At 39.3% G+C, this 24,864-nt stretch overlaps 1 protein-coding gene across 1 annotated transcript in view; it reads right to left on the reverse strand.

Annotated features, from left to right (window-relative positions):
• The window catches only part of LOC110367401 (calcium/calmodulin-dependent protein kinase type 1D), a 112,589-nt gene extending 88,327 nt beyond the window's left edge, over positions 1-24,262 (reverse strand). Inside the window, exons 1-5 of the mRNA XM_036151301.1 lie at positions 24,030-24,262; positions 21,325-21,436; positions 13,059-13,184; positions 12,789-12,863; positions 6,972-7,110 (exon numbers count right to left, since the gene is read on the reverse strand). Coding sequence (XP_036007194.1) covers positions 6,972-7,110; positions 12,789-12,863; positions 13,059-13,184; positions 21,325-21,410 — 426 coding nt within the window. The 5' untranslated portion in view covers positions 21,411-21,436; positions 24,030-24,262. The remainder of the gene's footprint in view (positions 1-6,971; positions 7,111-12,788; positions 12,864-13,058; positions 13,185-21,324; positions 21,437-24,029) is intronic.
• Positions 24,263-24,864: the final 602 nt, after the last annotated feature.

Raw genomic sequence — 24,864 nt, forward strand, 5'->3', positions numbered from 1 at the left:
CTGTAGCAACTGATCCAAGTGGAAAAAAGTTGCCCCCTGACAGTTCATACGAAAGTCATCCTACAGATTTAGGCCCAGTGTTGTAGTGAAGTCACTATGCCTCGAGTCCGAGTCCAGGTTCGAGTCTCCAGTGTTCAAGTCCGAGTCAAGTCCAAGTCATTAAAAAAAAATCTGAGTCGAGTTCGAGTCAAGTTCACTACTCATCCGAGTCAAGTCCGAGTCGAGTCACTATTGATCCAAGTTCGTTGTAGGAACATGCCGTGATGTGTGATGTATGAAATGAAGCAGTAACATTCCATTGCACTAATAATGGCGTTCCGCGAGCGAGCTATTTTTAGAACGTGACGTCATATCATGTACAGTAGGGCAAATAGTTTTCCTCCACTCTTTCGCTGTAGTTACCCTGGTTTTACTTGGTAAACGACTGCTTTTTCCAAGTCTAAGACGTCTCCTAACCATGGTTTTTAAACATTGTTGTTATGGAACGTGCAACAGCGACTCGAGGTACGCTGATAGGCCGCATATGAAGGATGTTAAAGCCGCAAGCGGCGTCGATCGGCCCGCGCAGCCAAGCGCGCTCCAGCCTATTGGCCACCGCCGCGGTGCAGGGTTTGCGCACCGCCCCTCCGACTCACAAAAAATCTGGTGCAGATCGGTCGATGCAGCGAGGAGATACAGCCGTTGGATAATGAAAATGCATTTGGCCACTGAACCGGACTAAATTGTTCGGCGGGCCGGACAATTTATACCGATTCCTGGACGGTGACTACAAACAGAAAAAAAACGCCCGCTGACGCCATGAACGCCGGACAGGAGGAAAACATCGACTTACCTTTCTATCAACTCGGCCCGTTTTCCAGTCTTTCTAAGACCTCGACACTCAAGCCATCATTTGAGCTGAACTTTGGTATGTTGTTCCACAGTTCTACCAGTAAAATGGGTGCCTGGACATCCTCTTGTGAAAGTTTAACAGCTGAAAAGTCGGTCATATTGTTGTATCTGTTGCACGTGTAATGGCTGGTTGCTATGTGCGCTCTCACACGGTTTGCCCTACCTTAGCGGCAAGGGGCGTTGCTCATGAGATGGTGACGTCACGTGCGCGGTATGCCATTTAGATATTAAAATCATACACCAAATAATATTCTAATTACATATTAAAATTATAGCATAGTGATATAAAAAAAGTCAAGTCTTTTTCTCAATTTCCGAGTCACAATGATCTGAATGTAGGAGTCCGAGTCCAAGTTCGAGTCATCAGCGCTCAAGTCCAAGTCAAGTCACGAGTCTCTAAATTTAGCTAATGACTCGGACTCGAGTTCGAGTCTCGGACTCGAGTAGTCACAATGTGACGTCACAAACTGGGAGGTGACAGTACTATTCTTGACCAAGATGGACGCCTCCACATACACATGATTAAATGAAAATTACTCTTCATTAAAAAAACATAACATCTATTGAACAGTATGTAATAGTTTTATATTTAAAGTAATTTCAGCAGTTTGAATTCTGATTTTGACCGGACTTTTCCTTTAAAGATACTTTTGGTGTGATTGGGCCTTATCTATTAGGAATGGTAAATTCCTCGTTGTCCACAGGCTGCGTCCACAGGCTTTTTTAAACATGCTGCTGTCCAGCCTTTGCTTAAAGGGGAAGTCCGGTCAACAAGGAAAAATCAGGGGATCATTATCTATAACTAAAACTAATACATTTGTGGTTATTTAATGAATTTAGCTTTAATCAATAAGAAAATGAAAGCATAAATTGCCGTCTGGATCACTGTGTATGGGGGCACCCATTATTGCCCAAATATGGGCAATAATGGCCGCCTGACATCACATCCTGTGACGTAGAATCGCGAAGATCCGACGGCAGTTCTCCGCGCTTTACAAGCAAACTCAATAGGAGCTGTTGTACACAGCTGCGAACAGAAACAATTATTTCGGATTTCGAGAGGACTTCACCATTGAAATTCGCGAGAGCTATTGTTGAAGCAACAATGATCATGTGCATGGCAGTTTAATGTTCCAATACATCGGGTAAAAGTGGAAAAAACATTAGTTTTTTTCATCTTTCCGATTCATGACCACCGTGGGCTGTTTTGTTGGATTACCTACTTGAAGAGAGAGGATTTGCCATTGTGCTTCTACCCAGAGAGAAAACACGTCGTCTGTAGCCAACATTTTTGAAGAAGAATGTCTTCAAGATGACATGAGAGCAAGGATTTTTGGTAGGTTTTTCTTTTTTATGATGTAGAATTTGCCAAAACATTTGTTTACCGACCAGAGCGGCGGAGGGATTAGTGCTTTTAGATTTAACAGCGGCATATGACACTCAATCATACAATCTTGCTTTCACGCCTTGAGAACCATGTTGGCATCAAAGGTACTACCTTACAGTGGTTTAGATCATATCTGTAAGGCTCCTCTTTTTCTCGTACCTATACCTCTGATATTGCCTCACTTACTTGTGGAGAGCCACAGGGTTCTATCTTGGGCCCTTTACTTTTTCTTTGTATTTACTCCCACTTGGGTCAATATTTAGAAGGCATAACATTTCACTTCATTGTTTTGCAGATGATCTGCAAAACACTACTTTCCCATAAATTCAGGATACTAGCTAACTCTGTTTGAATGTCTTATTGTTGTGCAATCAAGCCACGGGGAAAAATCAGAATGGGTTGTAAGCAAAGGATTTCAGACTTTTTCGGGCACCAAGGACTACTTCCCTAAGCAGGGTGCCCTGCTATGGAGCCTGGCTACATCTCACTTATCTTTCTTCTTGCCTGTGGACTCTCAAGGAGAGGGTCTGGGCTGGAGAGACCAGCCACCCATGCGGGCCGCATGGGACTCAAAGAATCACAAGCAGGGTCGACCAAGCTGAGTAAAATGTGTTTTCTGCAACTCTGGAAGCCCCGTTGCTCCTGAAGCGGCAAAGGGGAGAATTCTCTTCGTCCAGAGGACCTGACAGGCCTCGGAGAACTGCAGGCTGGATCGAAGCTTACTGTTGCAGGAAGCTGACTCCAGATGGCGTGGAGCGGCCTCCCGCCTGCAGCAGGCACAGGACCCATTTTCACAAGCTGAGAACAAAAGATGAGCTGAATTCGGCTGCTGCAACCAGGTCAACTACTTCCAACAGGATGCCCCAAGTGAATCGAACTGACACAGAGTTTGCGACAGGTTTGGCAGAGAAATAAACAGGGAAAGTTGAATAGTTTATTTAGAAGGTTTACTTAATGCGTTTTCATGATGTTTTTGAAACACGTGGAGCTTACAGGATAGCTCATTGCTGACTGTTTTTACAGTCATAACAAACGTTATCTCCACATAGATTTTATACATTGATGGGATATTGATGTTTGTGTTTTCGTTTTTCTCCACCATCGTTCGATAGTGCTATGAGCATTATTATCGCATTAATGTGGAGTATTAATGTCGATTTTATGGTGTTTTTGTATAACTTTAGGATTAACCGATTCAAGCAACCAACCTCTACAGCGACCCCTAGCTTCCTGGAGGTATAATCCCATTAATAAAATCAGGCATCCCTAAAGTATATAAAGTTCAGTATGAAAATCAGTCTGTAAAATGTTATTTTTAGGGCTGGGCAAGTTAACGCGTTAATTTCGCGTTAACTCATTAGACTATTAACGGCGATATTTTCTTTAACGCGCATAACGCATGTTGCTCACATGCTTTTATTTTGTGAAGGTCTGTTGCTGCGGTGTAGGGGTTTGAATCAGAACAGTAGGTGGCAATAATGCGCCAATAACCTCGCTGTCAAGCAAACCTCGGATTCAGAGGAAGAAAGGTGCTGGCCGGAAAAAAACTAAGCCGACATGCGGAAGGCGGTGTTTCCCGCAGGAATTTGCTTAGGCAAGGCGGTGAGTTGGCGAACGGAACAACTTTTGTGCGGAGCGGAGCAGAGCCTGCATTGTAAATACAATGCGATTAATCGCGATTAATCAGGGCGATTAATCGCGATTAAATATTTTAATCGTTGCCCAGCCCTAGTTATTTTATCAAATAATGTTTGTTTACCTCAGGATTTGCATGGTGAGTGGGTTGAAACACATGCCAAATGTTGTTTTATATTAGTTAAGCTAATTTAACCCCATTCCATGCTCTTTAAGATGAACTTTGGTTCTTTGACTTAGATCTGCAGTGAACCAGTATTCACTGAATTGAATCAGGATTCACTGATTCTGATGATCAACCATTTAATTTTGTCTTTTGTTTCTTTCGTGTGTACATAGTTCCTCACTTCTTTTTATCTTCATTTTGCTTAGTAGTTTTAGTTAGGTTTCACTAGCCTCGAAGAGAGGATTTGTTGATTAAAATATAGTGTTAATTCAGATAAACAGCATTCATAGTAATCTCCGGATGGTAATTTTGTTTCTGTTAATAAATTCTTGAACTTGAAGAGAAGTTATCAGTCCTTTATTCTATATGTGTGCAGAGTTTGCTGTTAAGAGAACTCCAGTGCTCGAATTATCCCTTGAAACCAGCTCTTGGGCTCATATTCACCAGACAGAGAGTTATTTATTAAACATTAACTAATGTTAGTGTGTAATAGCACAACATATGGAAGTGAAGGACTGGATGTAACACCGTTGTCTAATGCTAAATTACTCTAAAACTGAAATAGTTGTGTTTGGAAATCCATTTGATCTCACTGCCTTGGGCAAGTCGAGTCACAAGTCTGCTAGAAACCGGTGTGGTTTTGAATATCTATCCATCCATCCTTCCATCCATTTTCTAACACGCCTATCCCTTGTGAGGTCACGAGGGGAGCTGGTGCCTATCTCCAGCTGTCAATGGGCGCGAGGTGGGGTACACCCTGGACAGGTCGCCAGTCTATCGCAGGGCATGGACAGCTCTTTTAAATTTGATAAGCAAATAAGCACAGTTGTTAAATATAGCTTTTTACAGTTGCGTTTGCTTAGTAAAGTGAAGCCTTATCTACCTCATGTTGCTCTGGAGCGTGCCATTCATGCCTTCATGAGGGCAACTGTGGCTTGATGGGTTGAGTAGTCATCTTGCAATCGGAGGCTTCCAGTTTGTCACATGTCGATGTGCCCCTGGGCAAGGCACTTAACCCCAAGTTGCCTACCGAGTTGCGTATCAGTGTATGAATATGTGCGTGTAAGTGAGTGCGATTGGATGAATGTTGCTCTAGTGTACAACAACGCATGACTGGAAGCGCTATATAAGTTTATTAACTATTCATTACATGTCATTTGGACTACTCTTTGTATTGTGGACTCAATCAGACCTCCATTCATCACTTGCAGGTTATTCAGAACGCTACAGCTCATTTACTTACAGGCACGAAAAAGTGAGAGCATATAACTCCTGTATTGTCTTCACTGGCTTCCTGACAGTTATAGGATTCATTTTAAGATTTTGTTAATGAAATTTAAATGTTTGAATGGGTTAGTTCCCTTCTGTATTAAACGTTCTATATAGAAAAAGTTGACATTGACAACACCTTGCACCTTGTTTATTCAAATCCCATATTAAACAGGTTTCTTGAATCAGAATCAATGTTCTTCGCCAGCTTTGTGGGTGCAGACAAGAAATTTGACTTTGGATTCCAACACTCGTATCGTGTAAAAACAAACAGGCATGTGACAGTAAGCAGAACAGAAAACTACAATCTATAACAGAAAAAGACATTATTCAGGGTAAAAAACAGCAAGAACCAAGGCAGTATGTATAAGAGAGGTCTTTTTCTCTCCCCCCCCCACAGCATAATAGCTGGCTACCTGGTCCCTGACAGTAAAGTGTTCATCAGAGTCCTAGCCTGGAAGTAAAAACTGGCTCTGTATGAGCTCATTTTAGTCATCAGAGCTTTGTAGCACTGGCCTGAAGGTAAAAGTCTGAATAACCTGTGGCCAGGATGAGTTAGGTCAACAGCTATTTTAGCAGACCTTTTACTGGCCCTGAAGCTGTACAGGTCATGAATGGATGGAGGGTCCATCCTGATGATCTTCTCTGACAGCTCTAATTGTTAACTAACTGATATAATCAAACCTGCAATCTAACCTGCTGCTACATGCCCATTCATGAGAAATTATTACAAATACCTCGGAGACTCAATACAGTCAGAAAACTTTTTAACAATTGATTGGCGTACTATAATGAACTAAATTTGACTGTAGAGTTTCATAGCTAGGCTTCAGTAGGAATGGATGTAATTGACTTTGAATGTGTATTTATGATTGTATTTAATTGACTTTATAAATATCTCTGTTTTTAATTTAATTTCTTTGGAAAATTACCTTGAAATAACATTTATGAATTGGTGTTGCGTAGGTAGACTGATTTGAATTGCAAGGGCTTTTATAAATGTGTTAGTTTAATTGCACTAATTAAGTTCATGGTTAATTTTATTCCTAGTTTTATTACAGATAAAGGCTGAAAGTGCAATTTCTACTTTTTTTGCTTCTATATGTTGAAAAGACAAAATCAGAAGGACAAAATGACAAGTAAATAGTTTAAATATCTTCTTGGCAAGAGAAAATGACATAACCCTATAACTCCTAATGTATCATCTTTTATACAAATATTTGTAGAAGACCTCTACCTCTTCAACAAAGTATTTTTCTGAGCATACATTTTACAACATACAAATAAATGTATCAATTACGATACAAAGAAAATTTAAAAGCCTTTTTTTATTTTTCTAAAGCAACCAAAAAGATTTTTAAAAATGCAAAGTTTCTTCACAATTACCTGTATCAAGCCTTAAAGGGTTAAATTTCCAAAAAATACTGTATTGATCAATTTTTATTTCAGTTCCTCTTTTTTCATTGGTTAAAATTAAATTTGACCCATTTTTGAATCTTGTTATGGTGGAGACCTGAACATGTTAGTTCCTTTCAAATGAGAAAAAGTCTAAAACAAAAAACATGCACATTCAATTTTCATCTTGTGAAAGACTGTCTGCACAGGCTGTGTTTGTGTGTTTACCTTTAAATCTCTGTGCACAATGCCATTTTCATGAAGATAGCCGACAGCCACCAACACTTGTTTGATGACTTTGCTGGCATCTTTTTCAGTGTAAGCCCCCTTGTCTAAAATGCGATCAAACAGTTCACCACCCGACACCCTGCTCATTCACACACAGACACACAAGCACATCCAGAAACACACAATAAAAAAGATTAGTTCTTCGACCTTTAAAGAAATGTTTTGTGATGTCTTTACTTTCTGCTCAAGGTTGATGAGGTAAAAAGAAGAGCGTCTAAGACCTGTAAGAATCCCAAAACAATCCTCGGAGGGATGAAGAATTCCATGGACATCTACTAATACTACACATATACAAAAAATCCTCTCTCACCCATCCCTCATATTCCTGAGTAGGGTGGGTGGCTCTCCATTTCTCATGCTTGGGTCCTCTACCAGAGACCTGGGAGCTTGTGGGTTCTTCTTTGGATGTTGACTGTTCCTAAGATTGCGCTCTTCTGGACTGAGATGTCTGATATTTCTCAAAGTATCTGTTGGAGCCACTCCAGAGTGGGAGTTAATGCCCTGAATACTCTGATAACCATGGGCACTCCTGGTTGTCTTCACCTTCCAGGCTCTTTCTAGTTCTTTCCTGAGCACTTGGTATTTCTTCAGTTGCTCGTGTTTTTTTTTTCCTGATGCTTCCATCACTCGGGATGTACACATCGATCGCAACGGCTGTTCTCTGCTGCTTACCAATGATCACAATGTCCGGTTGGTTGGCCATTACCATTTTGTCTGTTTGTATCTGGAAGTCCCACAGGATCTTAGCTCTGTCATTCTCCACCACATTGGAAGGTGACTTTGGCCAGGGGGTCTCCCTAGTTATCTGAAGCCACTTGGTTATGGCGTTCTAGTATGTATTCCTTCCCTGCTAGTATCTTACACCCTACCTAAGATGCTGTGTAAATATCTATCTATCTATGTCATTATATGTATACAGGACTGTCTCAGAAAATTAGAATATTGTGATAAAGTTCTTTATTTTCTGTAATGCAATTAAAAAACATGAAATGTCATACATTCTGGATTCATTACAAATCAACTGAAATATCTCAAGCCTTTTATTGTTTTAATATCGCTGATTATGGCTTACATCTTAAGAAACCCAAATATCCTATCTCAAAATATTAGAATATCGTGAAAATGTATACTAGTAGGCTATTCAACTAATCACTTGAATTGTCTAATTAACTCGAAACACCTGCAAGGGTTTCCTGAGCCTTGAAAAACACTCAGCTTGGTTCAGTAAACTAAATCACAAGTATGGGGAAGACTGCTGATCTGACTGCTGTCCAGAAGACCATCATTGACACCCTCCATCAGGAGGGTAAGACACAAAAAGAAATTTCTCAAAGAGCAGGCTGTTCACAGAGTGCAGTTTCAAAGCACATTCACAAAAAGTGTGTTGGAAGGGGGAAATGTGGCAGGAAACGCTGCATAACCAGGAGAGGTGACCGCAGCCTTAACAGCATTGTGAAGAAGAGCCGCTTCCAGAATTTGGCGGAGCTTCAAAGACAGTGGACTGAAGCTGGAGTCCAGGTATCAAAAGCCACTGTTCACAGACGTGTCCGGGACATGGGCTACAATAGCCGTATTCCCATGGTCAAGCCACTTCTGAACTCAAGACAACGGAAGAAGCGTCTGACTTGGGCTATGGAAAAGAAGCACTGGACAGTTGCAGAGTGGTCCAAAGTCCTCTTTTCAGACGAAAGCAAGTTTTGTATGTCATTTGGTAGTCAAGGCGCCAGAGTCTGGAGAAAGGCTGGAGAGGCGCAAAATCCAAGTTGCTTGAAATCCAGTGTGATGTTCCCACAGTCAACGATGGTTTGGGGAGCCATGTCAGCTGCTGGTGTTGGTCCACTGTGTTTCATCAAGTCCAGAGTAAATGCAGCTGTGTACCAAGAGATTTTAGAGCACTACATGCTTCCATCTGCTGAAAAGCTCTATGGAGATGATGATTTCATTTTCCAGCATGATCTGGCACCTGCCCACAGTGCCAAAACCATCAGTAACTGGTGTACTGACCATGGCATTACTGTCCTTGATTGGCCTGCCAATTCCCCTGACCTGAACCCCATAGAGAATTTGTGGGGTATTGTGAAGAAGAAGCTGAAAGACACCAGACCCAACAATGCAAATGAGCTAAAGGCCACTATTGAAGCATCCTGGGCACCCATTACACCTCAGCAATGCCACAGGCAGATTGCCTCCATGCCACGCCGCATTGATGCAGTAATTTGTGCAAAAGGATTCCCAACCAAGTACTCAGTGCATTAATGGACATTTTCAAATGTTTGATTTTGTTTTGCTGTTATAATTTTTTTTTTACTTGGTCTGAGAAAATATTCTAATATTTTGAGATAGGATTTGAGTTTTCTTCAGCTGTACGCCATAATCAGCGATATTAAAACAATAAAAGGCTTGCAATATTTCAGTTGATTTGTAATGAATCCAGAATGTATGACATTTCATGTTTTTTAATTGCATTACAGAAAATAAAGAACTTTATCATAATATTCAAATTTTCTGAGACAGTCCTGTATATGTGGGATTATTTTTACACTGTTTAATGATGGTAAGAATGCAAAAATGCTCTTAAAGTGGTTTTGTTTTTGAATATAAATACTCAACAAGCTCCTCAGGTTGTCAGCCATCTCCCATTCAGCCGGACTGCCTGGTGGAGCAGAATCACATTTTCAACCAAAATTCACTGATGTGCTCAGAACTCGAGGACGTGATGACAGAAAACCAGAGAGCATTATGCATAAAAACCAAAACACAGCCTGACCGGATGGACATTGAGACATATACACTCTTGTACAGGCATGGACTGGTAATCGGGCGTACCGGGCATTTTCCCGATGGGCCGACGTACTGTTTGGGCCGGCAGACCCGACATGTATATTAATAATATGTATTATTATATTATTATTTTATTACTTTATTATTATTATTATTATTTTATATATCGGCCTCGTTATATTTGCATAATGCATGAAGAAAAATAAAATCAGCAGCGCAAGAGTCTGTTCTGATCATCCGGCCCTTACCACAGGCTACTGCAGCCCATTGGTTATCATCCCTGACAGTGTAAAGGGCTAGGCCAATCATAAAGTAGAAAAACACCTTCACGCTCCATGTGGAACTTTGTGCAGCGGTGTTCACAGTAGTAATGGATAAGAAACGCAAGGGAGGTGCAGAGAAACTGCGCGAAAAAAAGAAACAAGTTCTTCAAACGGACGCTGCGAAATGTGTCAAACAGACTGACATGTTCCCAACAGCAGGCCCTTCATCTGCTCCGGTGTCTGATGTAAAATATGGTGGTGGTTGTAGTCAGTGACGTACGTGCGGTAGAGTTCATAGCTGGTGAGGCACTGACGTCATCAGTCAGATTTACTAATATATACAGTCTACAGAATAGACTCATTGCAAAGTGCTGAAGGCGACTGATTGAGCCAAATTAATTCACCAAGAGACATGGAAAAATATTGATTTGATGAAAAAATAAAAATCAATTATTTGTCATTTGACTGTAACAGTTTCTGAGTTATGATGGATTTCTGCATTTGTAACACATTCTAAAACTATAACCCACATTAAGCACATTTCATTATAGAAACAAAACATGAATAATTATCGCTGTCTTACCTCTACTTATAAATTAAGTCCATGCGCAGCAAAAATATCTTCATTTTCCAGTAAAAGTTCTCTTTATCTTCTTCAGTTTTAAAAGTCTCTCAGTCTCAATGGAGCTCACTGCCAGGGAGGAAAGCCTTCCTTGATCAGTCCTGTTCCGGCTGTATGTTTAGAGTCTTTTTAAGTGCTTTACTTGTTTAGCAAAACTCGCTAATAATACATCCATAACTTGCTGTCACTCTACAGTTTTGGATCAGGAGCGGTGCTCCTTGATCACCCCCTGCCTAGAGGCCAAGGAACTGCCAGGCCTCACCTACAACCAGCTCTTTGCCTTTTATGTTCGCGCAGCAGCACAAAAACATGTTACCTGCACACAGTTTGATGACCAAAACACAATTCGTAATCCACATACATTCAATTGTGGAAAATCAGCTCATAACTGTTTGAACAATTGAATTTATGATCTAGAGACAGGAAGATACATTCACAGAATGGAAGCCAGCACAGTTAACATGGGATTGCGCAATTCCAGGGGAGGCCAAGCGCGCCTGTTTAGGAACCATGACAATGTGGTGGGCCAGTCTAATCCAAAATGCCAGGGCCGATTTTTTTGTCCCAGTCCACCCCTGCTCTTGTAGATTAATAACTCAAGCTCTGTGAGCTTTGAAACTTGACATTGAGACTATTAAGAATATTTTTCATTTACATTGTTGTAGCTTGGTCATGGATTATAAAAAAAAAACCTAAGGGCTTGTTGGAAAAGGGTGGTAATGCTGACTTCCACCAATAATAAATCTCTCTCTCTCTCTCTTTCTCTCTCTCTCGTCCCAAAATGACGTCAATGTTGTTGTGTGACAAACAGTACTGAACTGAAGCCTTTCTCTGCCTTTTAAATAAAATATGGAAAATACAATTATGGTTTCATGAGTCTTTTTACTCCTACAGAAGTGTCCATTAGAAACACCACATTATTCAGTAAAAGAACCTGCGGTTACCGCAGCAAGGTCAACAATCAGTAACAATAAGTCACTTGAGGTAAGTGCTGACCTGTTATGTTAATATATCTATGACTATATTAAGACAAAACTCATTTTATTAACTTTTTATTTAGTTTCCATTTCATATGGAAACTAATAGCCACTAAATCTTTTTTTTTTTTTTGTGGAGGAGTAAGAAAGACGACACAGGAGCTAGGTTTGATCACCTTGTTTAGTCTATGACTATGACTGACTGGCAACCCAAATTGGAATTTTGCTGGGTTGACAAGTGCTGCTAGGCGATGAAAAACCTGATACAGGTGGGACATGTGCTGTTCGGCAGAGCTGCTGGCCACAAGGATGTCATCCGAATATACAAAGACAAATGGAAAGCCGTGCAGGACCGAGTCCATCAAGTCAATGCTGACTCAAATATTTAAAATATTTCAACTCAATAAAATCTGCTGGGATTCCTCAGATAGGAAACTTTTTGACCAATCTGTCTGTGTGATTTGATTGAATTTGACTCTGTAAAGTGCCTTGAGATGACATGTTGTGAATTGGGACTATATAATTAAAATTTAATTAAATTTAACCCAATTTTTGATGATGGCAGCACTGAAAGCTCATAGAGTAAGGAGTACCAAGTGTCTACCGTGAGCTGTGCAGATGTCGGTGGAATCTGTTCTGTCAGGTCAACTTATACATTGTCAGATGCTCTGCGTAACCAGTGTCGTTCCAGAATCTGTATCCTCCAGATCCTCCACATCGGGAGTGTGCATTCAGCAGGGGGAGCGGACTGTGCCTCACTTGCAACCATCAAGACGTGGAACTATTAATGTTTTACTTTTGTTGAAAAGTGAAAGATGAGTGTTTTTACTTGATCGTGTGGGTTACAATAGAAAAGGACACATTGGTAATTCTCACGTGGAATCATGCGTGATTATTTAAACATACTGAGAATGTTTACCTAATATGAGGGTGATCACGTCTGTTAAACTTGATTCATATAAACATTAACAATACTCCACAACAAGTGGTTATTTGTTCTGAGTGTCACACATTTCCAGAATATATGTCTGCTGCAACCAAAAATCCATCTTCCTGAGTTCATCACTTAAAACAGCTGTCTGCTCTATTGTAAAACACATTTTTTGAGACTTACAATTGCATGACGAGGTAGTAATGTGTTCGACTTTCATAGAAGTCCTCCAATCCCACCACATTCTCGTGTTTTATCCTGAAAGAGTGACAAAAACAAATTATTTTTATATGTGATATGTTTTACTGTGCTTTTACTGTACAGAGTTTGCTCAAACAGTTCATTTTCAATAAAAGGCAAGATAATAAACCCTAAGCTTTTAGTCAAGCTGTTGACAAAAATTGAATACAAATCGTCTGCATAAATTAGTCTGTGAAAATGTGTGAATTTTACCTCTTCAGTACATTGATTTCATTTTCCAGATTGCTATGAGTAAGGTTCTTCTTCTTCAGACATTTCAGGGCATAAAGCTGACCCGTTTTCTTCTCTCTCACCATGTAAACCTCTGAGAATGACCCCCTGCAAGGAAACAGCGCAGAGAAGCCAATATAAAAAGAGCTTAGGAAATACACAATAATCATTCCTGTTTGTTTGGTTTGCATATCATCGTCATTAGTTTGGATTCTCAGAAATTGATTTTATGTGTTGACCAGTGTCAGGGCCAGGCCTCAACCACACCTCTAATTACCCAGGTGTCATTATACTTAGCTCTGCGGTTCAGTACTGTTTAACACTGTTTTGGTAAGACCTAACACACAAGCATAGTATCAACCCCATTTTTTTGGAGGGCCATGGGCCCAAGCTTTGAAATAGACATGAGAATTTGTATATTTAAATAGTTCTCTATTAGTTAAATCTTTTAGGGTTGTTTTGAACTGTTTTGAAAATAATTTTTGCAGATCATCCATCTTCGCTGAACAGTATCTTTCTTTAGTATCAGTTCATCTAAACCTGATATGCCATCCCTACACTAACAAAAACGCCTTCAACTAAAGTTTTTTTTTCCAAGTCCAGTCAAGTTTATTTGTATAGCACATTTCAGCAGCAAGTGCTTTACGTTATGAAAACATAAAAACATCATAAACACATCGAAACATTCACTGGTTGTGAAACTAGTAACAAACATTAAATTGTATCAAGTGAAAACATCAATACACATGAACTATGTTGGTCAGTGTTCCTGTTCTTATGGGCCGAAAGCAACTCTATCTAAATGGGTAGGTTTAAAGTCTTGATTTAAAGGAACTCAGTGTTTCCGCTCATTTGCAGTTTTCTGGAAGTTTGTTCCAGATTTGTGAAGCATAGGAACTAAATGCTGCTTCCCCAGGTTTAGTTCTGGTTCTGGGTATGTAGAGTAGACCAGAACCAGACGATCTGAGTGGTCTGGAGGTTGGTACAGCAATCCCACCACATTCTCATGTAGGCTTTAGTGGCAATTACAGCAGTAGATGGTTTTGTAGTAAAAGCCTCAATTCAAGTTTGTACTACTCTTCAAATTAAGGCAACCTCTTCTTTAAACTATATTCTTTAAACACTATATTTTATCATACCTCCCATCCTGTAGAGGCAGAACTGACCTAAAAGGCAAATCATATGCTCAGATCATCAAGCCGCTCTATAATCCAAATCATCTGGCTGTGGTAGAACTGATCACCAAAGTGAAAGCACAAAACCAAGAAACCATACAGTTAGGGCCTAATCTTCAATGATTCCAAATAAGGACCACTAAATTGCGTGGACAGAAAAAAACCTGTGAGCAATTCCACCTGATCTTCAAGGATTGTATCCCCAGTGGATAAGATGTGCAAAACGAATTTGGTCCGCCCCATTTGAATGAGTAAATTGGGTGTCTAGTGGCTGCTTGGGAGCTGCGATAAAAGACAGAGGAAGATCAAATCCTTCTCATAATCTTTCCAGGCACGCGGGACGCAATGAAAAGAACATTTCTGCTTTTAAACTTTTTCTGAGAGACATTATTAATTATTACAAACAATAAAAATCCACTCAATCGTTTTGCCAGCAGGAGTTCTGCAAAACAGAAGAAAAAACTTATGTTTGAGTTTTGTCTGAGTTTAATAAGAAGATATTACAGCGGACAAATCAGATATACTCCACTTTATCATTATTCTGCGGGTTGGTGTATCAGTGATGGTGACCATGTCAAAAGCAACAGCTGAGTAGAGCTTCTCCAGCCCTGTTGACTGAAACTTCCCTGAAACCGCCCTCCATTAGTTGGAGGAAATAATGATAATGACATTTTTTGAAGAAAAATAACATAAATAGATCTGTCCAGGATTTCCCCCACCTCCATGTCATTTACCGCTGGAGATAGGTAACCCTAAACCTAACCCCTAGCCCAGAAAAAAAGAGAGGACCTTTTTGTAGGTCCTCGCTTTACATCAAAGTCCTCACTTTACTAGTAAAATGAGCAAACAATGTTCTCTCTCAGCTGCAAGGACAAGTACACGCACACACCATCAGACCTGCACAGCATCATCCCCCCCCCCCCTTCCCTCCTCTCAGATCGACTCCTGTCGCTGCAGTCCGGCGAGGTAAAAATGTTTAATCCCAGGATTTAATAATTTGAAGGCTGTCCTTAGGAGGTGGTTAATATTTAGCTTTGTTCATTTACAAGCATGCCAGAATGTTTAAGATCAGGTTTGGTATTTTTCGCCATGGTTACAGTGCATGACGATTAATATCCTGCCTTAGCCCACTGTGTATGACCCACGCTGGGACTCTGGATTACCCGCTTGCCTCTGCCCCATTCACTGCTTTTGTGAGAACCCCTTTTTGCCCCAGTCTCTGTGGCCGTTCCCGTCAGGACTCGCTTGGAGCCCCAGATTCTGATTATCGGATCCAATGTAACCTCCTGGCCCCACAGAAGTGGTTCCTGTGTGACTGTGTGACCAAAAATACAAGTGCAAGAATTCTGTATGAGGGTAGATACGAGGGATTTTAAAATACTGTACATGCTCCTGTTGCTTGTACGTTTTAGACTTTTAGAAATATAATGATCTACAAAAGCCTTCTTTTACAACTTTATTTTTTTACACAAAACAAGCTGAGGCAAAATGCATAATGAGCTTGATTGGATTTAAATTTACATTGGGTTTAAAATGTCGTCTCAGAGTCAATGTACTTCTTCTCTGACTACCTCACTTTACACTTATTCAGCACACACACTCTTAATCCTGTAATGAAGTTATGCTAAGATGTTCCAGCTCAAGTCCTCTGACGTAAGTGTTTAATTGTATGTCACGCACACACACACACACACACACACACACACACACACACACACACACACACACACACACACACACACACACACACACACACAAAATGCATTCAGAGCCAGGTTTGAAAAAAGCAGCTTTTAACAACAGTGAGTGTGTAAATCTGTCAACTGTGTTCCAGGTAGGGGTGCAGACTCCTTTAAAACCAAATAAGGGACACTTCTTGGCCAGGCATTGTCTTCTGCCCTACTGGCATGATTATTCTTTTGTTTCCCTTTGTTCTTAGTGTGAAATTATTTTGCAAACATTTGACTCAAACCTGAATTTAATTAGACACTAATAAACTAATACAATTTACTTAGATGCTTTTTGTTTCCAAATATAGGTCATCACAACAGTAAACAGGCTTAAATCGGAGACAACCGGATTTTTAACGTTTCAAATATCTAAATATGGGTCAATTCCTTTTTCAAGGAACAGTTGGTAACTCTAGTCGATTGTTCTGGCAAACAAAGCCAGCATGGGCTCTCAGTAGGGGGTATTGATGTACACGAAGCAAACTACAAAAGATGGTTGCCTGTGCTGATTGTTTCAGTCTTCACATCAGTGCCCTAACTATTCTATACGCTAAAATATAAACTACAAAAGCTCCAAAAAGCTTTTGTTTACAGTCTCTACATGGAAAATGCTATTCCAATTTAATGAAAATGAAACATAACAGTAAAATACATCCAGTCAAATATGAACACAAACATTTTTTGTGTGTGCTGTTTTTGACAGCTCACAATGGTGACACTGTCAACACAACCAGTTATAAAATGTATATGGTTTATATATAGGCTTTTCTGCTTCTCTGTGGTGAAAATGCATTGAACAGCTTCATTTGCAGCATCTTTTCAGGCTCATGAGTAAGGACCCGCTCTGGCTGTATGGGGCTGTTTAGGTCTAACACAGCTGCGATCTGCTATTCCCAGGTGAATGAAATCTCCCTAATAGTCTGTCCTTCCCTTTTGTCCTGTGTTTTTGTTAAACCAATGTGCACTTTGGTATATTATAATTAGCAAATGTGTCTCCTTTACCGCCTCCAAAAGTCCCATATAATAACCTAGGGCACCCTCTGCAGGTTGTTTTGGGTCGATAAATTGCACAGCTACAACTTAATTTACACAGGGGTCTTGGGTGGGCCCGGAAGCCTGAGTGGGCCGACCCAGCTTATCAACTGGTGCCACCAGGGCTACTGGTTGGTCTCTGTGGCTGGCATGAGTGCAGATGGCACTAGGCACGGGGGGGGGGGGACATGACCCCCCCAAATTGGTTGCTACATCCGTGTCTATGACAGTCAAAGCGTGTGATTTCAATTCCTCAAAGAAAAGCTCCTTTTCCATTAAAAGCCCCAGGCTTTTATTTCCTGGGGTAAACCAAAGTCTGCCACTTTTAGATCGGTCGTGTTTCCATTAGCTAGGGGCCATTTATGTAAAACAGCACCAATGACATAAGGGATGTCGTGATGAAAACTGCAGTGCCACTTCGGTCCAATGGGTGGAGGCAAGAATACAGCGGTCAAACAGACAAAAGCAGATAAGTTGTATTAGTATCCTGCCACGTAAGCTGGCATTCATCCGGACACCAGAGAAAAAAGAGGACAATGTGCAACCGATGGCGTTACATCTATTTGGCCTCTTTTACACCACCCCGAACTGTATTTCTCACAGCTGGGCACTCCTCTATTCTACTCCTGTTACTATAAATAAATTCAAATAAAGCACAGCTTCTTTCTCCCTGCGCAGCCCCAAATCCCGGGATGTGATTTAGACTGACACCAGGAGATGCAGACAGTGCGCCCATCTGCGTCCAGAAAGCTGAGGTGTTTCATCTTTGTTTTCCTTGGTTGATGATTTGTAAATAGTAAAATAGCTCACAGTCCACCAATTTCGGTTTACATGGAAAGTCAGTCCTAGGAAAATGTGTTTTCTGTGCACAAAAAAATTAAAGGGCTCTGTTTGTTCATTAGTACTAAAATATGAGTCTTATTACTCAAACTAAATCAAAATGCCAAAAACATCCAGCCAAGATTTTCATATTTGATATCTGGTATGTGCAGATATTCCACATTAACTTAGTAAACATTTTATAGTATTTTTTAAGCTGCAATGAACAGATCCATTCTGTGGGAAATCACAGATGGTCTGGTCATGGTCGGGTAAATATGTATGAAAATGATACCAATGATTTATAAAGCTCTATGATTTTGAATAGCAACGGAAAAGGGGCTAAAGAAACAAAACACAATCAAATCCAAGTGCATAATTCACACCGTGCGGATAAACAAATATTTCATGCACGAATAACTTTATTTTATTTATTTATTTTCATTTCCCAGCAAATAGTAGCATGTTTAACCATCCAATAGTGAACCCTCCTTAATTCAGTTTTGGCATCACCTTTCAGTTTATCCATGATTCCAAATGCCTTTTTAGTGCAAACTATTTGCCAGTAGGCTATTACAAAAGTAATTACTTGAGTACTAAAAGCCCAAATAAAAAAAAAAGAACTTAATTGTGTTGAAATCATTTGCCGACATATTGGTCCACCCCCACAGTTCTAAAAAGTTATCTGTGCCCCTGGTGGCTAGAGATGAAGCTGTGGCTGGATTGGGGTTCTTGGTGCCCTACGCCTCACTCTGTGCCTCGTACACCTGTCTGTCTGGGGCTGCTGCAGCCTTACGGAGCCAGGATCATCTGTCCTTTACTGCTTTTTGGTGCTGTGTGTCGCAGGTCTTCTACCGTTCTTGCCAATCTTACAACTGTGCACCTCCAGGTGACAAACTAACTCACATACACCCACACAATCACACAATTAGGATACTATCTTGAGATATCCCTTTTTTAGAGTAAATATTCCCTGTCACATGTAGTCAACTCCCTTCTCTTTATGGTATGCCTGAATTGTCTCGATAGGACACCTAAAGTTACATAATTTACTTACACCATACACCCCTGACAGGAATGACTTATGCAATTGATGTAAACATTTTATATGCATTTCTGTGTGCAATTTTTATTCAATTAAATATATTGACCGTTTTTATACATATACAGTCATATTCAATAAATTAGAATATGAAGTTCTACTTTTTGTAAGATTAAAAATACCTTCTGAAAAAAACAACTTTTAAGCAAGTTTCAAACATATTTATCGTTAAGCTCTCATTACTGCATTAAAAATCTTGCTTTTTTTATTGGTCTTATGCAATATTCTACTTTTAAATGCTGTGTTTTTATTAGCTGGAGGTAGGTGAAAAAATAATAACTACAGGAAATAATGGATTTAAAACATCATCAGTCTGTGTTAATCTATGTAATCTGTTTCCCTTAGTGAATTTAGTAACTGTAACCCTTATTTTTCATCTCTCACCAGTCTGGGAGGCTGTGAATTTAAAGCGGTTTACAGTAAAGTTGTGGAGAATAAATGATTTTGTGGTTTTCCTAGCCAATGTAACCACAACTCGGCTTAATTTCAGCTCATCTCAACAACTTACTTATAGGAACCCAAAATACTCATGGTGAGGGAATGCATGAATAAAATAATAACTCAATATAGCAAATGTGTTAATTCAAAAATAATAACACAGCAACCCAATAGTAATTGAATTATTATTATTCAAATAATAACATAGACCAAATTAAAGGTTACTTTACAGAAATAAATTAACTTTTTAATAATATTCTAATTTATTGAATATGACTATGTCTTTTTTTGTTGTTGTTGTGGCCTTTTAAATCATGTCTTTGAGTTATATATAGAGTCAAATATATTAAACTATTGTCCAATAAATCTGTTGATAATTGTAATGTAAATTTGCCTGTTGTAAATTATATAATACATTTTCATAATTCTGCTCTTTACAGAGTAACATGAGTACCAAAAGCTAATGTTTGCTTATCTGTTTTGCTATATGATTGGCTATTTAACAGACATGCTATGTAGGTTGCTAATTAGGGGTGGACAATACAGAAAAAGCATATTGATAAAATAGAAATCATATTGATCGATATTGATAATTATCCAAAAAAAAATTAAAATATACATTTTAAGTGCAGCCCTTGTAGTTTTATGCTGTTTCTTGATGACCTATTTTTAAATATGGATTCAAACACAACCCTTTATTCAACCAACTTTTTACGAAAACTGTAAGTGTTAAAAAAGAAAAAAAGAACACATGCTCTCTGAACTCTCTAAAGGCTGATGAAGCTTTCCCGGGTTTGTGATTGGTTGGGAGGATGCAATGACTGTAGTTTTATTGAACATTTTATTGACCCCTGTTTTTTATATTGAACCATACCTCTATCGATCGATATATATTGTTATTGAATTATCGTCCAACCTTATTGCTGTCATCTTAAAACAGCCCTAACTTAATGAGAGTTAGTTTCCTCATAGTCACTGTTTTGCTTTTACACAACAAAATAGAAAAGTAGGAGCCTTATTTCAGCCAGTTTACTGTCAGCTCTGATAGACCAGCTCTTTTTGTAGTATCTTATTATAAGAACTTTCAACTATATGGATGGGGGAAGATTTAGTGGTTTCGAAACAGTAACCTTTAAAAGCTTGCGTACCTCATAGTCTGCAATAGCTATAGTCATTGTGACTATAATGACATCTAAAATGATCTTGAAACTTTGAGTGATAAGGTAGAGTTATAGCATCCAGTTTGACAATGACCAGACAGCAGCCCATACAGCATCTTAATGAGCACAAGTATCTCTGATTGGTTTGAGATAACAAACTGAATTGGGACCAATACATAGAACTCAAAAATAAAATTAAATAACAAAGCTTGATGTTGACTGTAAAATGCTAAAGGTGTTTTAACATTTTTTATTTTGTGCACGTTGGGTAGCATCCCAGAACCACATTTAGGAAAATAGTAACTACTGCCAGTAAGCTGCAGGGCATCGGTTTGAAAGTTTTAAAGTACATGTATAAACATTAAACAATATGTATTAAAAAAGTGGAGTATTCTTGTTGATAAAAAAGTCCACTATTTAGTGCCTTTAAACTGTTATCCTCAGATGGAAGGTATTCAGGTAGAAGGTATTCAGGTGAAGGTCCAAGGTTTCTTTTATGCAAGCATAAATTAATAAATTATATATTCATTATCTTCTTAAATTAAATAACCACAGTGCATTACTGAGTAATGTTTATGGAAGCCAGTGAGTTAAGAGAATGTTGTTGTTGATTCTATCTTTATATTGCCTGGTGTTAACTAGGTTTGGATGGAGGTTGTGTTTTATTTGTTCATTTTTGTCTTGTTTGTTCAGAACTAATTTAAATGGCCAGCATAGCGTCATGTTTTCAATCACATAGCAAACTTCCCAAATAGGGACCATATCTGTTCTATTCTACCCAGCAGTACTTACGATCCCATTTTTCCTTTGAGATCGAACACGTCCTTGATGTTGCTAACACTTTTCTTCCAGCTGCATGTGATCTCCTTCCGCCCCATCTTGGCTCTGACGTTACCGTAGACTCCTGCAACATGTAAAAAATCCCAATTACAGTTCTACACTACAGAGATTAAAAAGCCTTCTGTCATGAATTAAACCAACAAAAAGAGCTTTTATTTAAAAATCTAATTTAAAAGATTTCACCAACAAATATCACTGTTGAAAATGTGGCACCTAATTATTGTATTTGTTTTGGAAGTTGGAGCAAAAGTGGTTCGGAAATCTGATCAGGATGCATCCAGGGCACCTCCATCTGGAGGTTTGTCAGGACCAGAACTCACTGGATAGACAATAAATGCCTTCTGGTCTGGAAACACTTAGAATGAGCTGGAGAACATTACTGGATGTAATCCAGTTCTATCTCTCTTCGAGTCGTGTCTTTCTCTCCTCTCCAGCTTTCACTCCCCCCCTCCCCCTCTCCTGCTTCTGCTGCTATGTCTTGTCTTTTTGAGCACTTTCTTCACATCAACTGAACTCTGAAAAACATGGATCTGGTAAGCTGGTCTCTCAATGCTATTGATCAAATTTTTTCGACGGGTAGGCAACAAAAGGGGGACCCGTCCGGTCGTGATTTGACTTATTTTGTGGGATACACGCTATATTCTTGGATGGAAAACGGTGTGTTTTTCGACTTTGTCATTCCTGGACGTTTAATACGATTATATGTTTGGATTCAGGATACTTGGATTTCTACTTCTGATCTGGTGGATTTTTGATGTATCAGCAAATACAGCGGATGTCGGTAGCCATTTGGCCTTGATCAGGCTGCCGGCTGCATATGACGCGCTCACTAAGGCAGTGAACGGACAGTTCTGGAAGGCGGAGGAGCAGAGCCGAAAAGCTGGATGTGCTGGTACGCAGACTCGCTTCGGTGGTTGAACTCAAGGGGGTGATTGGATAAAATCTTGAAGTTTAAGTGCGAAAAAGCCCAACAATTTACAAAATTAGATTTCACCATTTGGAGCCAGCGAAAGACTTAGAGCTGACAGGAAAGGCAGTGCAGCTTGCCCTCATAACAAATAACATATTTGCCCTCCCTATCTCTACTCCTGGATTGTTATGGCGGAGAATGCTCAGAACTCTACCCTGCTAACCACTCCCCCACTGACACCTGTGGATGCTTTCTGAACTGTTGGCCGGCTGATAACATCAAGGACAATGGCCTCTGGAGAGTGTTCACGGAAATATAACCACTTTCACCCAAACAGACACACATAACTGATGCTCATATAAACTGATGAACTTACATGCGACTTGGTCTCAAATGTTTACCTTCTGCTATATGTGTCTCGTCTTATTTGTGTTTTTTGTGCAAGAGGTTTTTGATATCTCAAACTGTATCCTGTTATATGATAAAGTAGGAGTTATGTTTTTTTCCCTCTCACCTTCGTTTTTTTGTGGCCTCTATCTTTTCACAGAGTAATGGCAGTGCCATCTTGGCAGCAAGGCCTCAGTAAATCGTCTCCCCCCGTGATGTTTGTTTGTGTATGTTATGGTGATTGTACTGAAACAACAATTTCCCTCTGGGATTATTAAAGTATTTCTGATTCTGATTCTGATAGAGCTATGTATGGATTTCCCTGCTAGACCTGTTACCCTCGCAACCCAATTTTAGGTAACCGGAAGACAATGGATCACAGTATGGAATAAAAATTTGGGCAAAGAGGTAATTCTTAGCTGATATCGAATTCAGTCAAAGAAAACTGACAATTAGATAAAGTCAATGTTCAACTTACATTATTTTAAGTTGTTGGTTTCAAGACAATTTTGAACAGAATTATCAACCTTTATCTGTTTTAAAAATCACATTTTTCCCCACCTCTGCTTATATAACCAGCTACAGACAGGTCAGTACCTACTCAGAAAAGCTCATTTGTACCTATCACTTACACCAGATTTAAAAAAAAGTACAGGATTAGGGAGGTAAACAGCTGGTTTACTAATCCTTCCATTCATTCCTGCAGACCTCTCTCCTCCTCCTTGCCTCTAACGGTGGAAAAGATTAAAGCCCTCATTGTCCTACAGAACAGTCTTTCATTTTGTCCTTAGAATGTCAGAAATGTTTATTTTTCTGAAATAGATGTGGTAAAATGTAGATAAACTATTGAAAGCAAATATTTAACAGTCTCTCAGTTTGTACATCTATAAAAGTGTTCTGTAAAATATATTTAAAAAAAACATTTTAGTTCAATGATGAATCAAATACAACTTAAGCTATTTCCTTTGTGTAATAACAAGTAAAGGTACCTGACTTTATAAGGGTCCGTTTCCTGCTATCTAAAGTATTTTCATCGGTTTAACATTTAATGTATTAAAAATAATAACTAGCCTTTAGGAAACAGAAAAAAAAAACATACGAAATTAAAATACAGGAGATTGAAGATTTCGTTTCAAAAGACTGAATCATGTCTGTCAAACAGAATTTGTCTTTATTCTGTCCTGGTCAGACGTTTCTTCGACTCACAAAACGTAGGTTAACTAGGTTGTATCTCAGAAACTTAACGTTTTAAGACACTTTCAAACAAAATATCAACAGTTTCGAACATCAAACCAAGAAAATGATCGCATTCACGAATCTCAAATTCAGGGTTTGGATATGTTGTCAATGTGGCTCTTACCTGTCGAGAGTTGCAGACGCGGTGATTTCAGGTACCCAACCGTATGCCCGTCGCTGGCAGCCCTGGACTGTTGCTGCTCTTATCAGAGGGGTGATGGGGCGGAGCCTCATTCATTCAGGTCGCTCGGCTTGAAAATGTGCTTATTGTATGAAGGTTATTTTGTTCCAGAAGTATTTGTGCCTTGTAAGCATAGATTTGAAGTTGTAGAGAGAGTTTCATTCCAAGTTTTGTATTTGTGGAATAAAAAAAAAAAATGACAAGTACATATTTTTTTTTTACACCGGTTCAAATAATTTTTTATATTTTTTTTCCTCCACACAAATACAAATCAATAAATACAACTGCACAAATCTGCTGCTGTGAGTCACAAATTCAACGTTACAAGCAGGGGTGGACTGGGACAAAAAATCGGCCCTGGCATTTTGGATTAGACTGGCCCACCACATTTTTTTGTGTACTGAATGTGTATACCAACTGTGCAATACCAACTGTGCAATACCTTGAGGCCAGGTTAATGGAAATTAGTGAGAGTGGACACTTAAAATACTTCCAAAATCTTAATTTATTAACACTGTAAAATGTAAACTCCACCACAGCACAGCAACAATTCTTAGATCAGAGAGAGAGAGAGAAAGAGAGGTGTCACTCACACATATTATCACGTTACATCATTATAAGAAGTTATTGTAAGTTGCTCATCAGATCTATTCAGTCTTCCAGATACTGTAGGGTAACATTGGACTAATGTGCACTCACTGTGTAAAAAAGGATGCCAATAACAAAATGAACCAGAGTAATGCCTCACTTGTCATCATGGAAAGAAAGAAAATATATA

This window comes from Fundulus heteroclitus, chromosome 20 (genome assembly GCF_011125445.2).
Source record: "Fundulus heteroclitus isolate FHET01 chromosome 20, MU-UCD_Fhet_4.1, whole genome shotgun sequence".
NCBI classification, from domain to species: Eukaryota; Metazoa; Chordata; class Actinopteri; order Cyprinodontiformes; family Fundulidae; genus Fundulus; species Fundulus heteroclitus.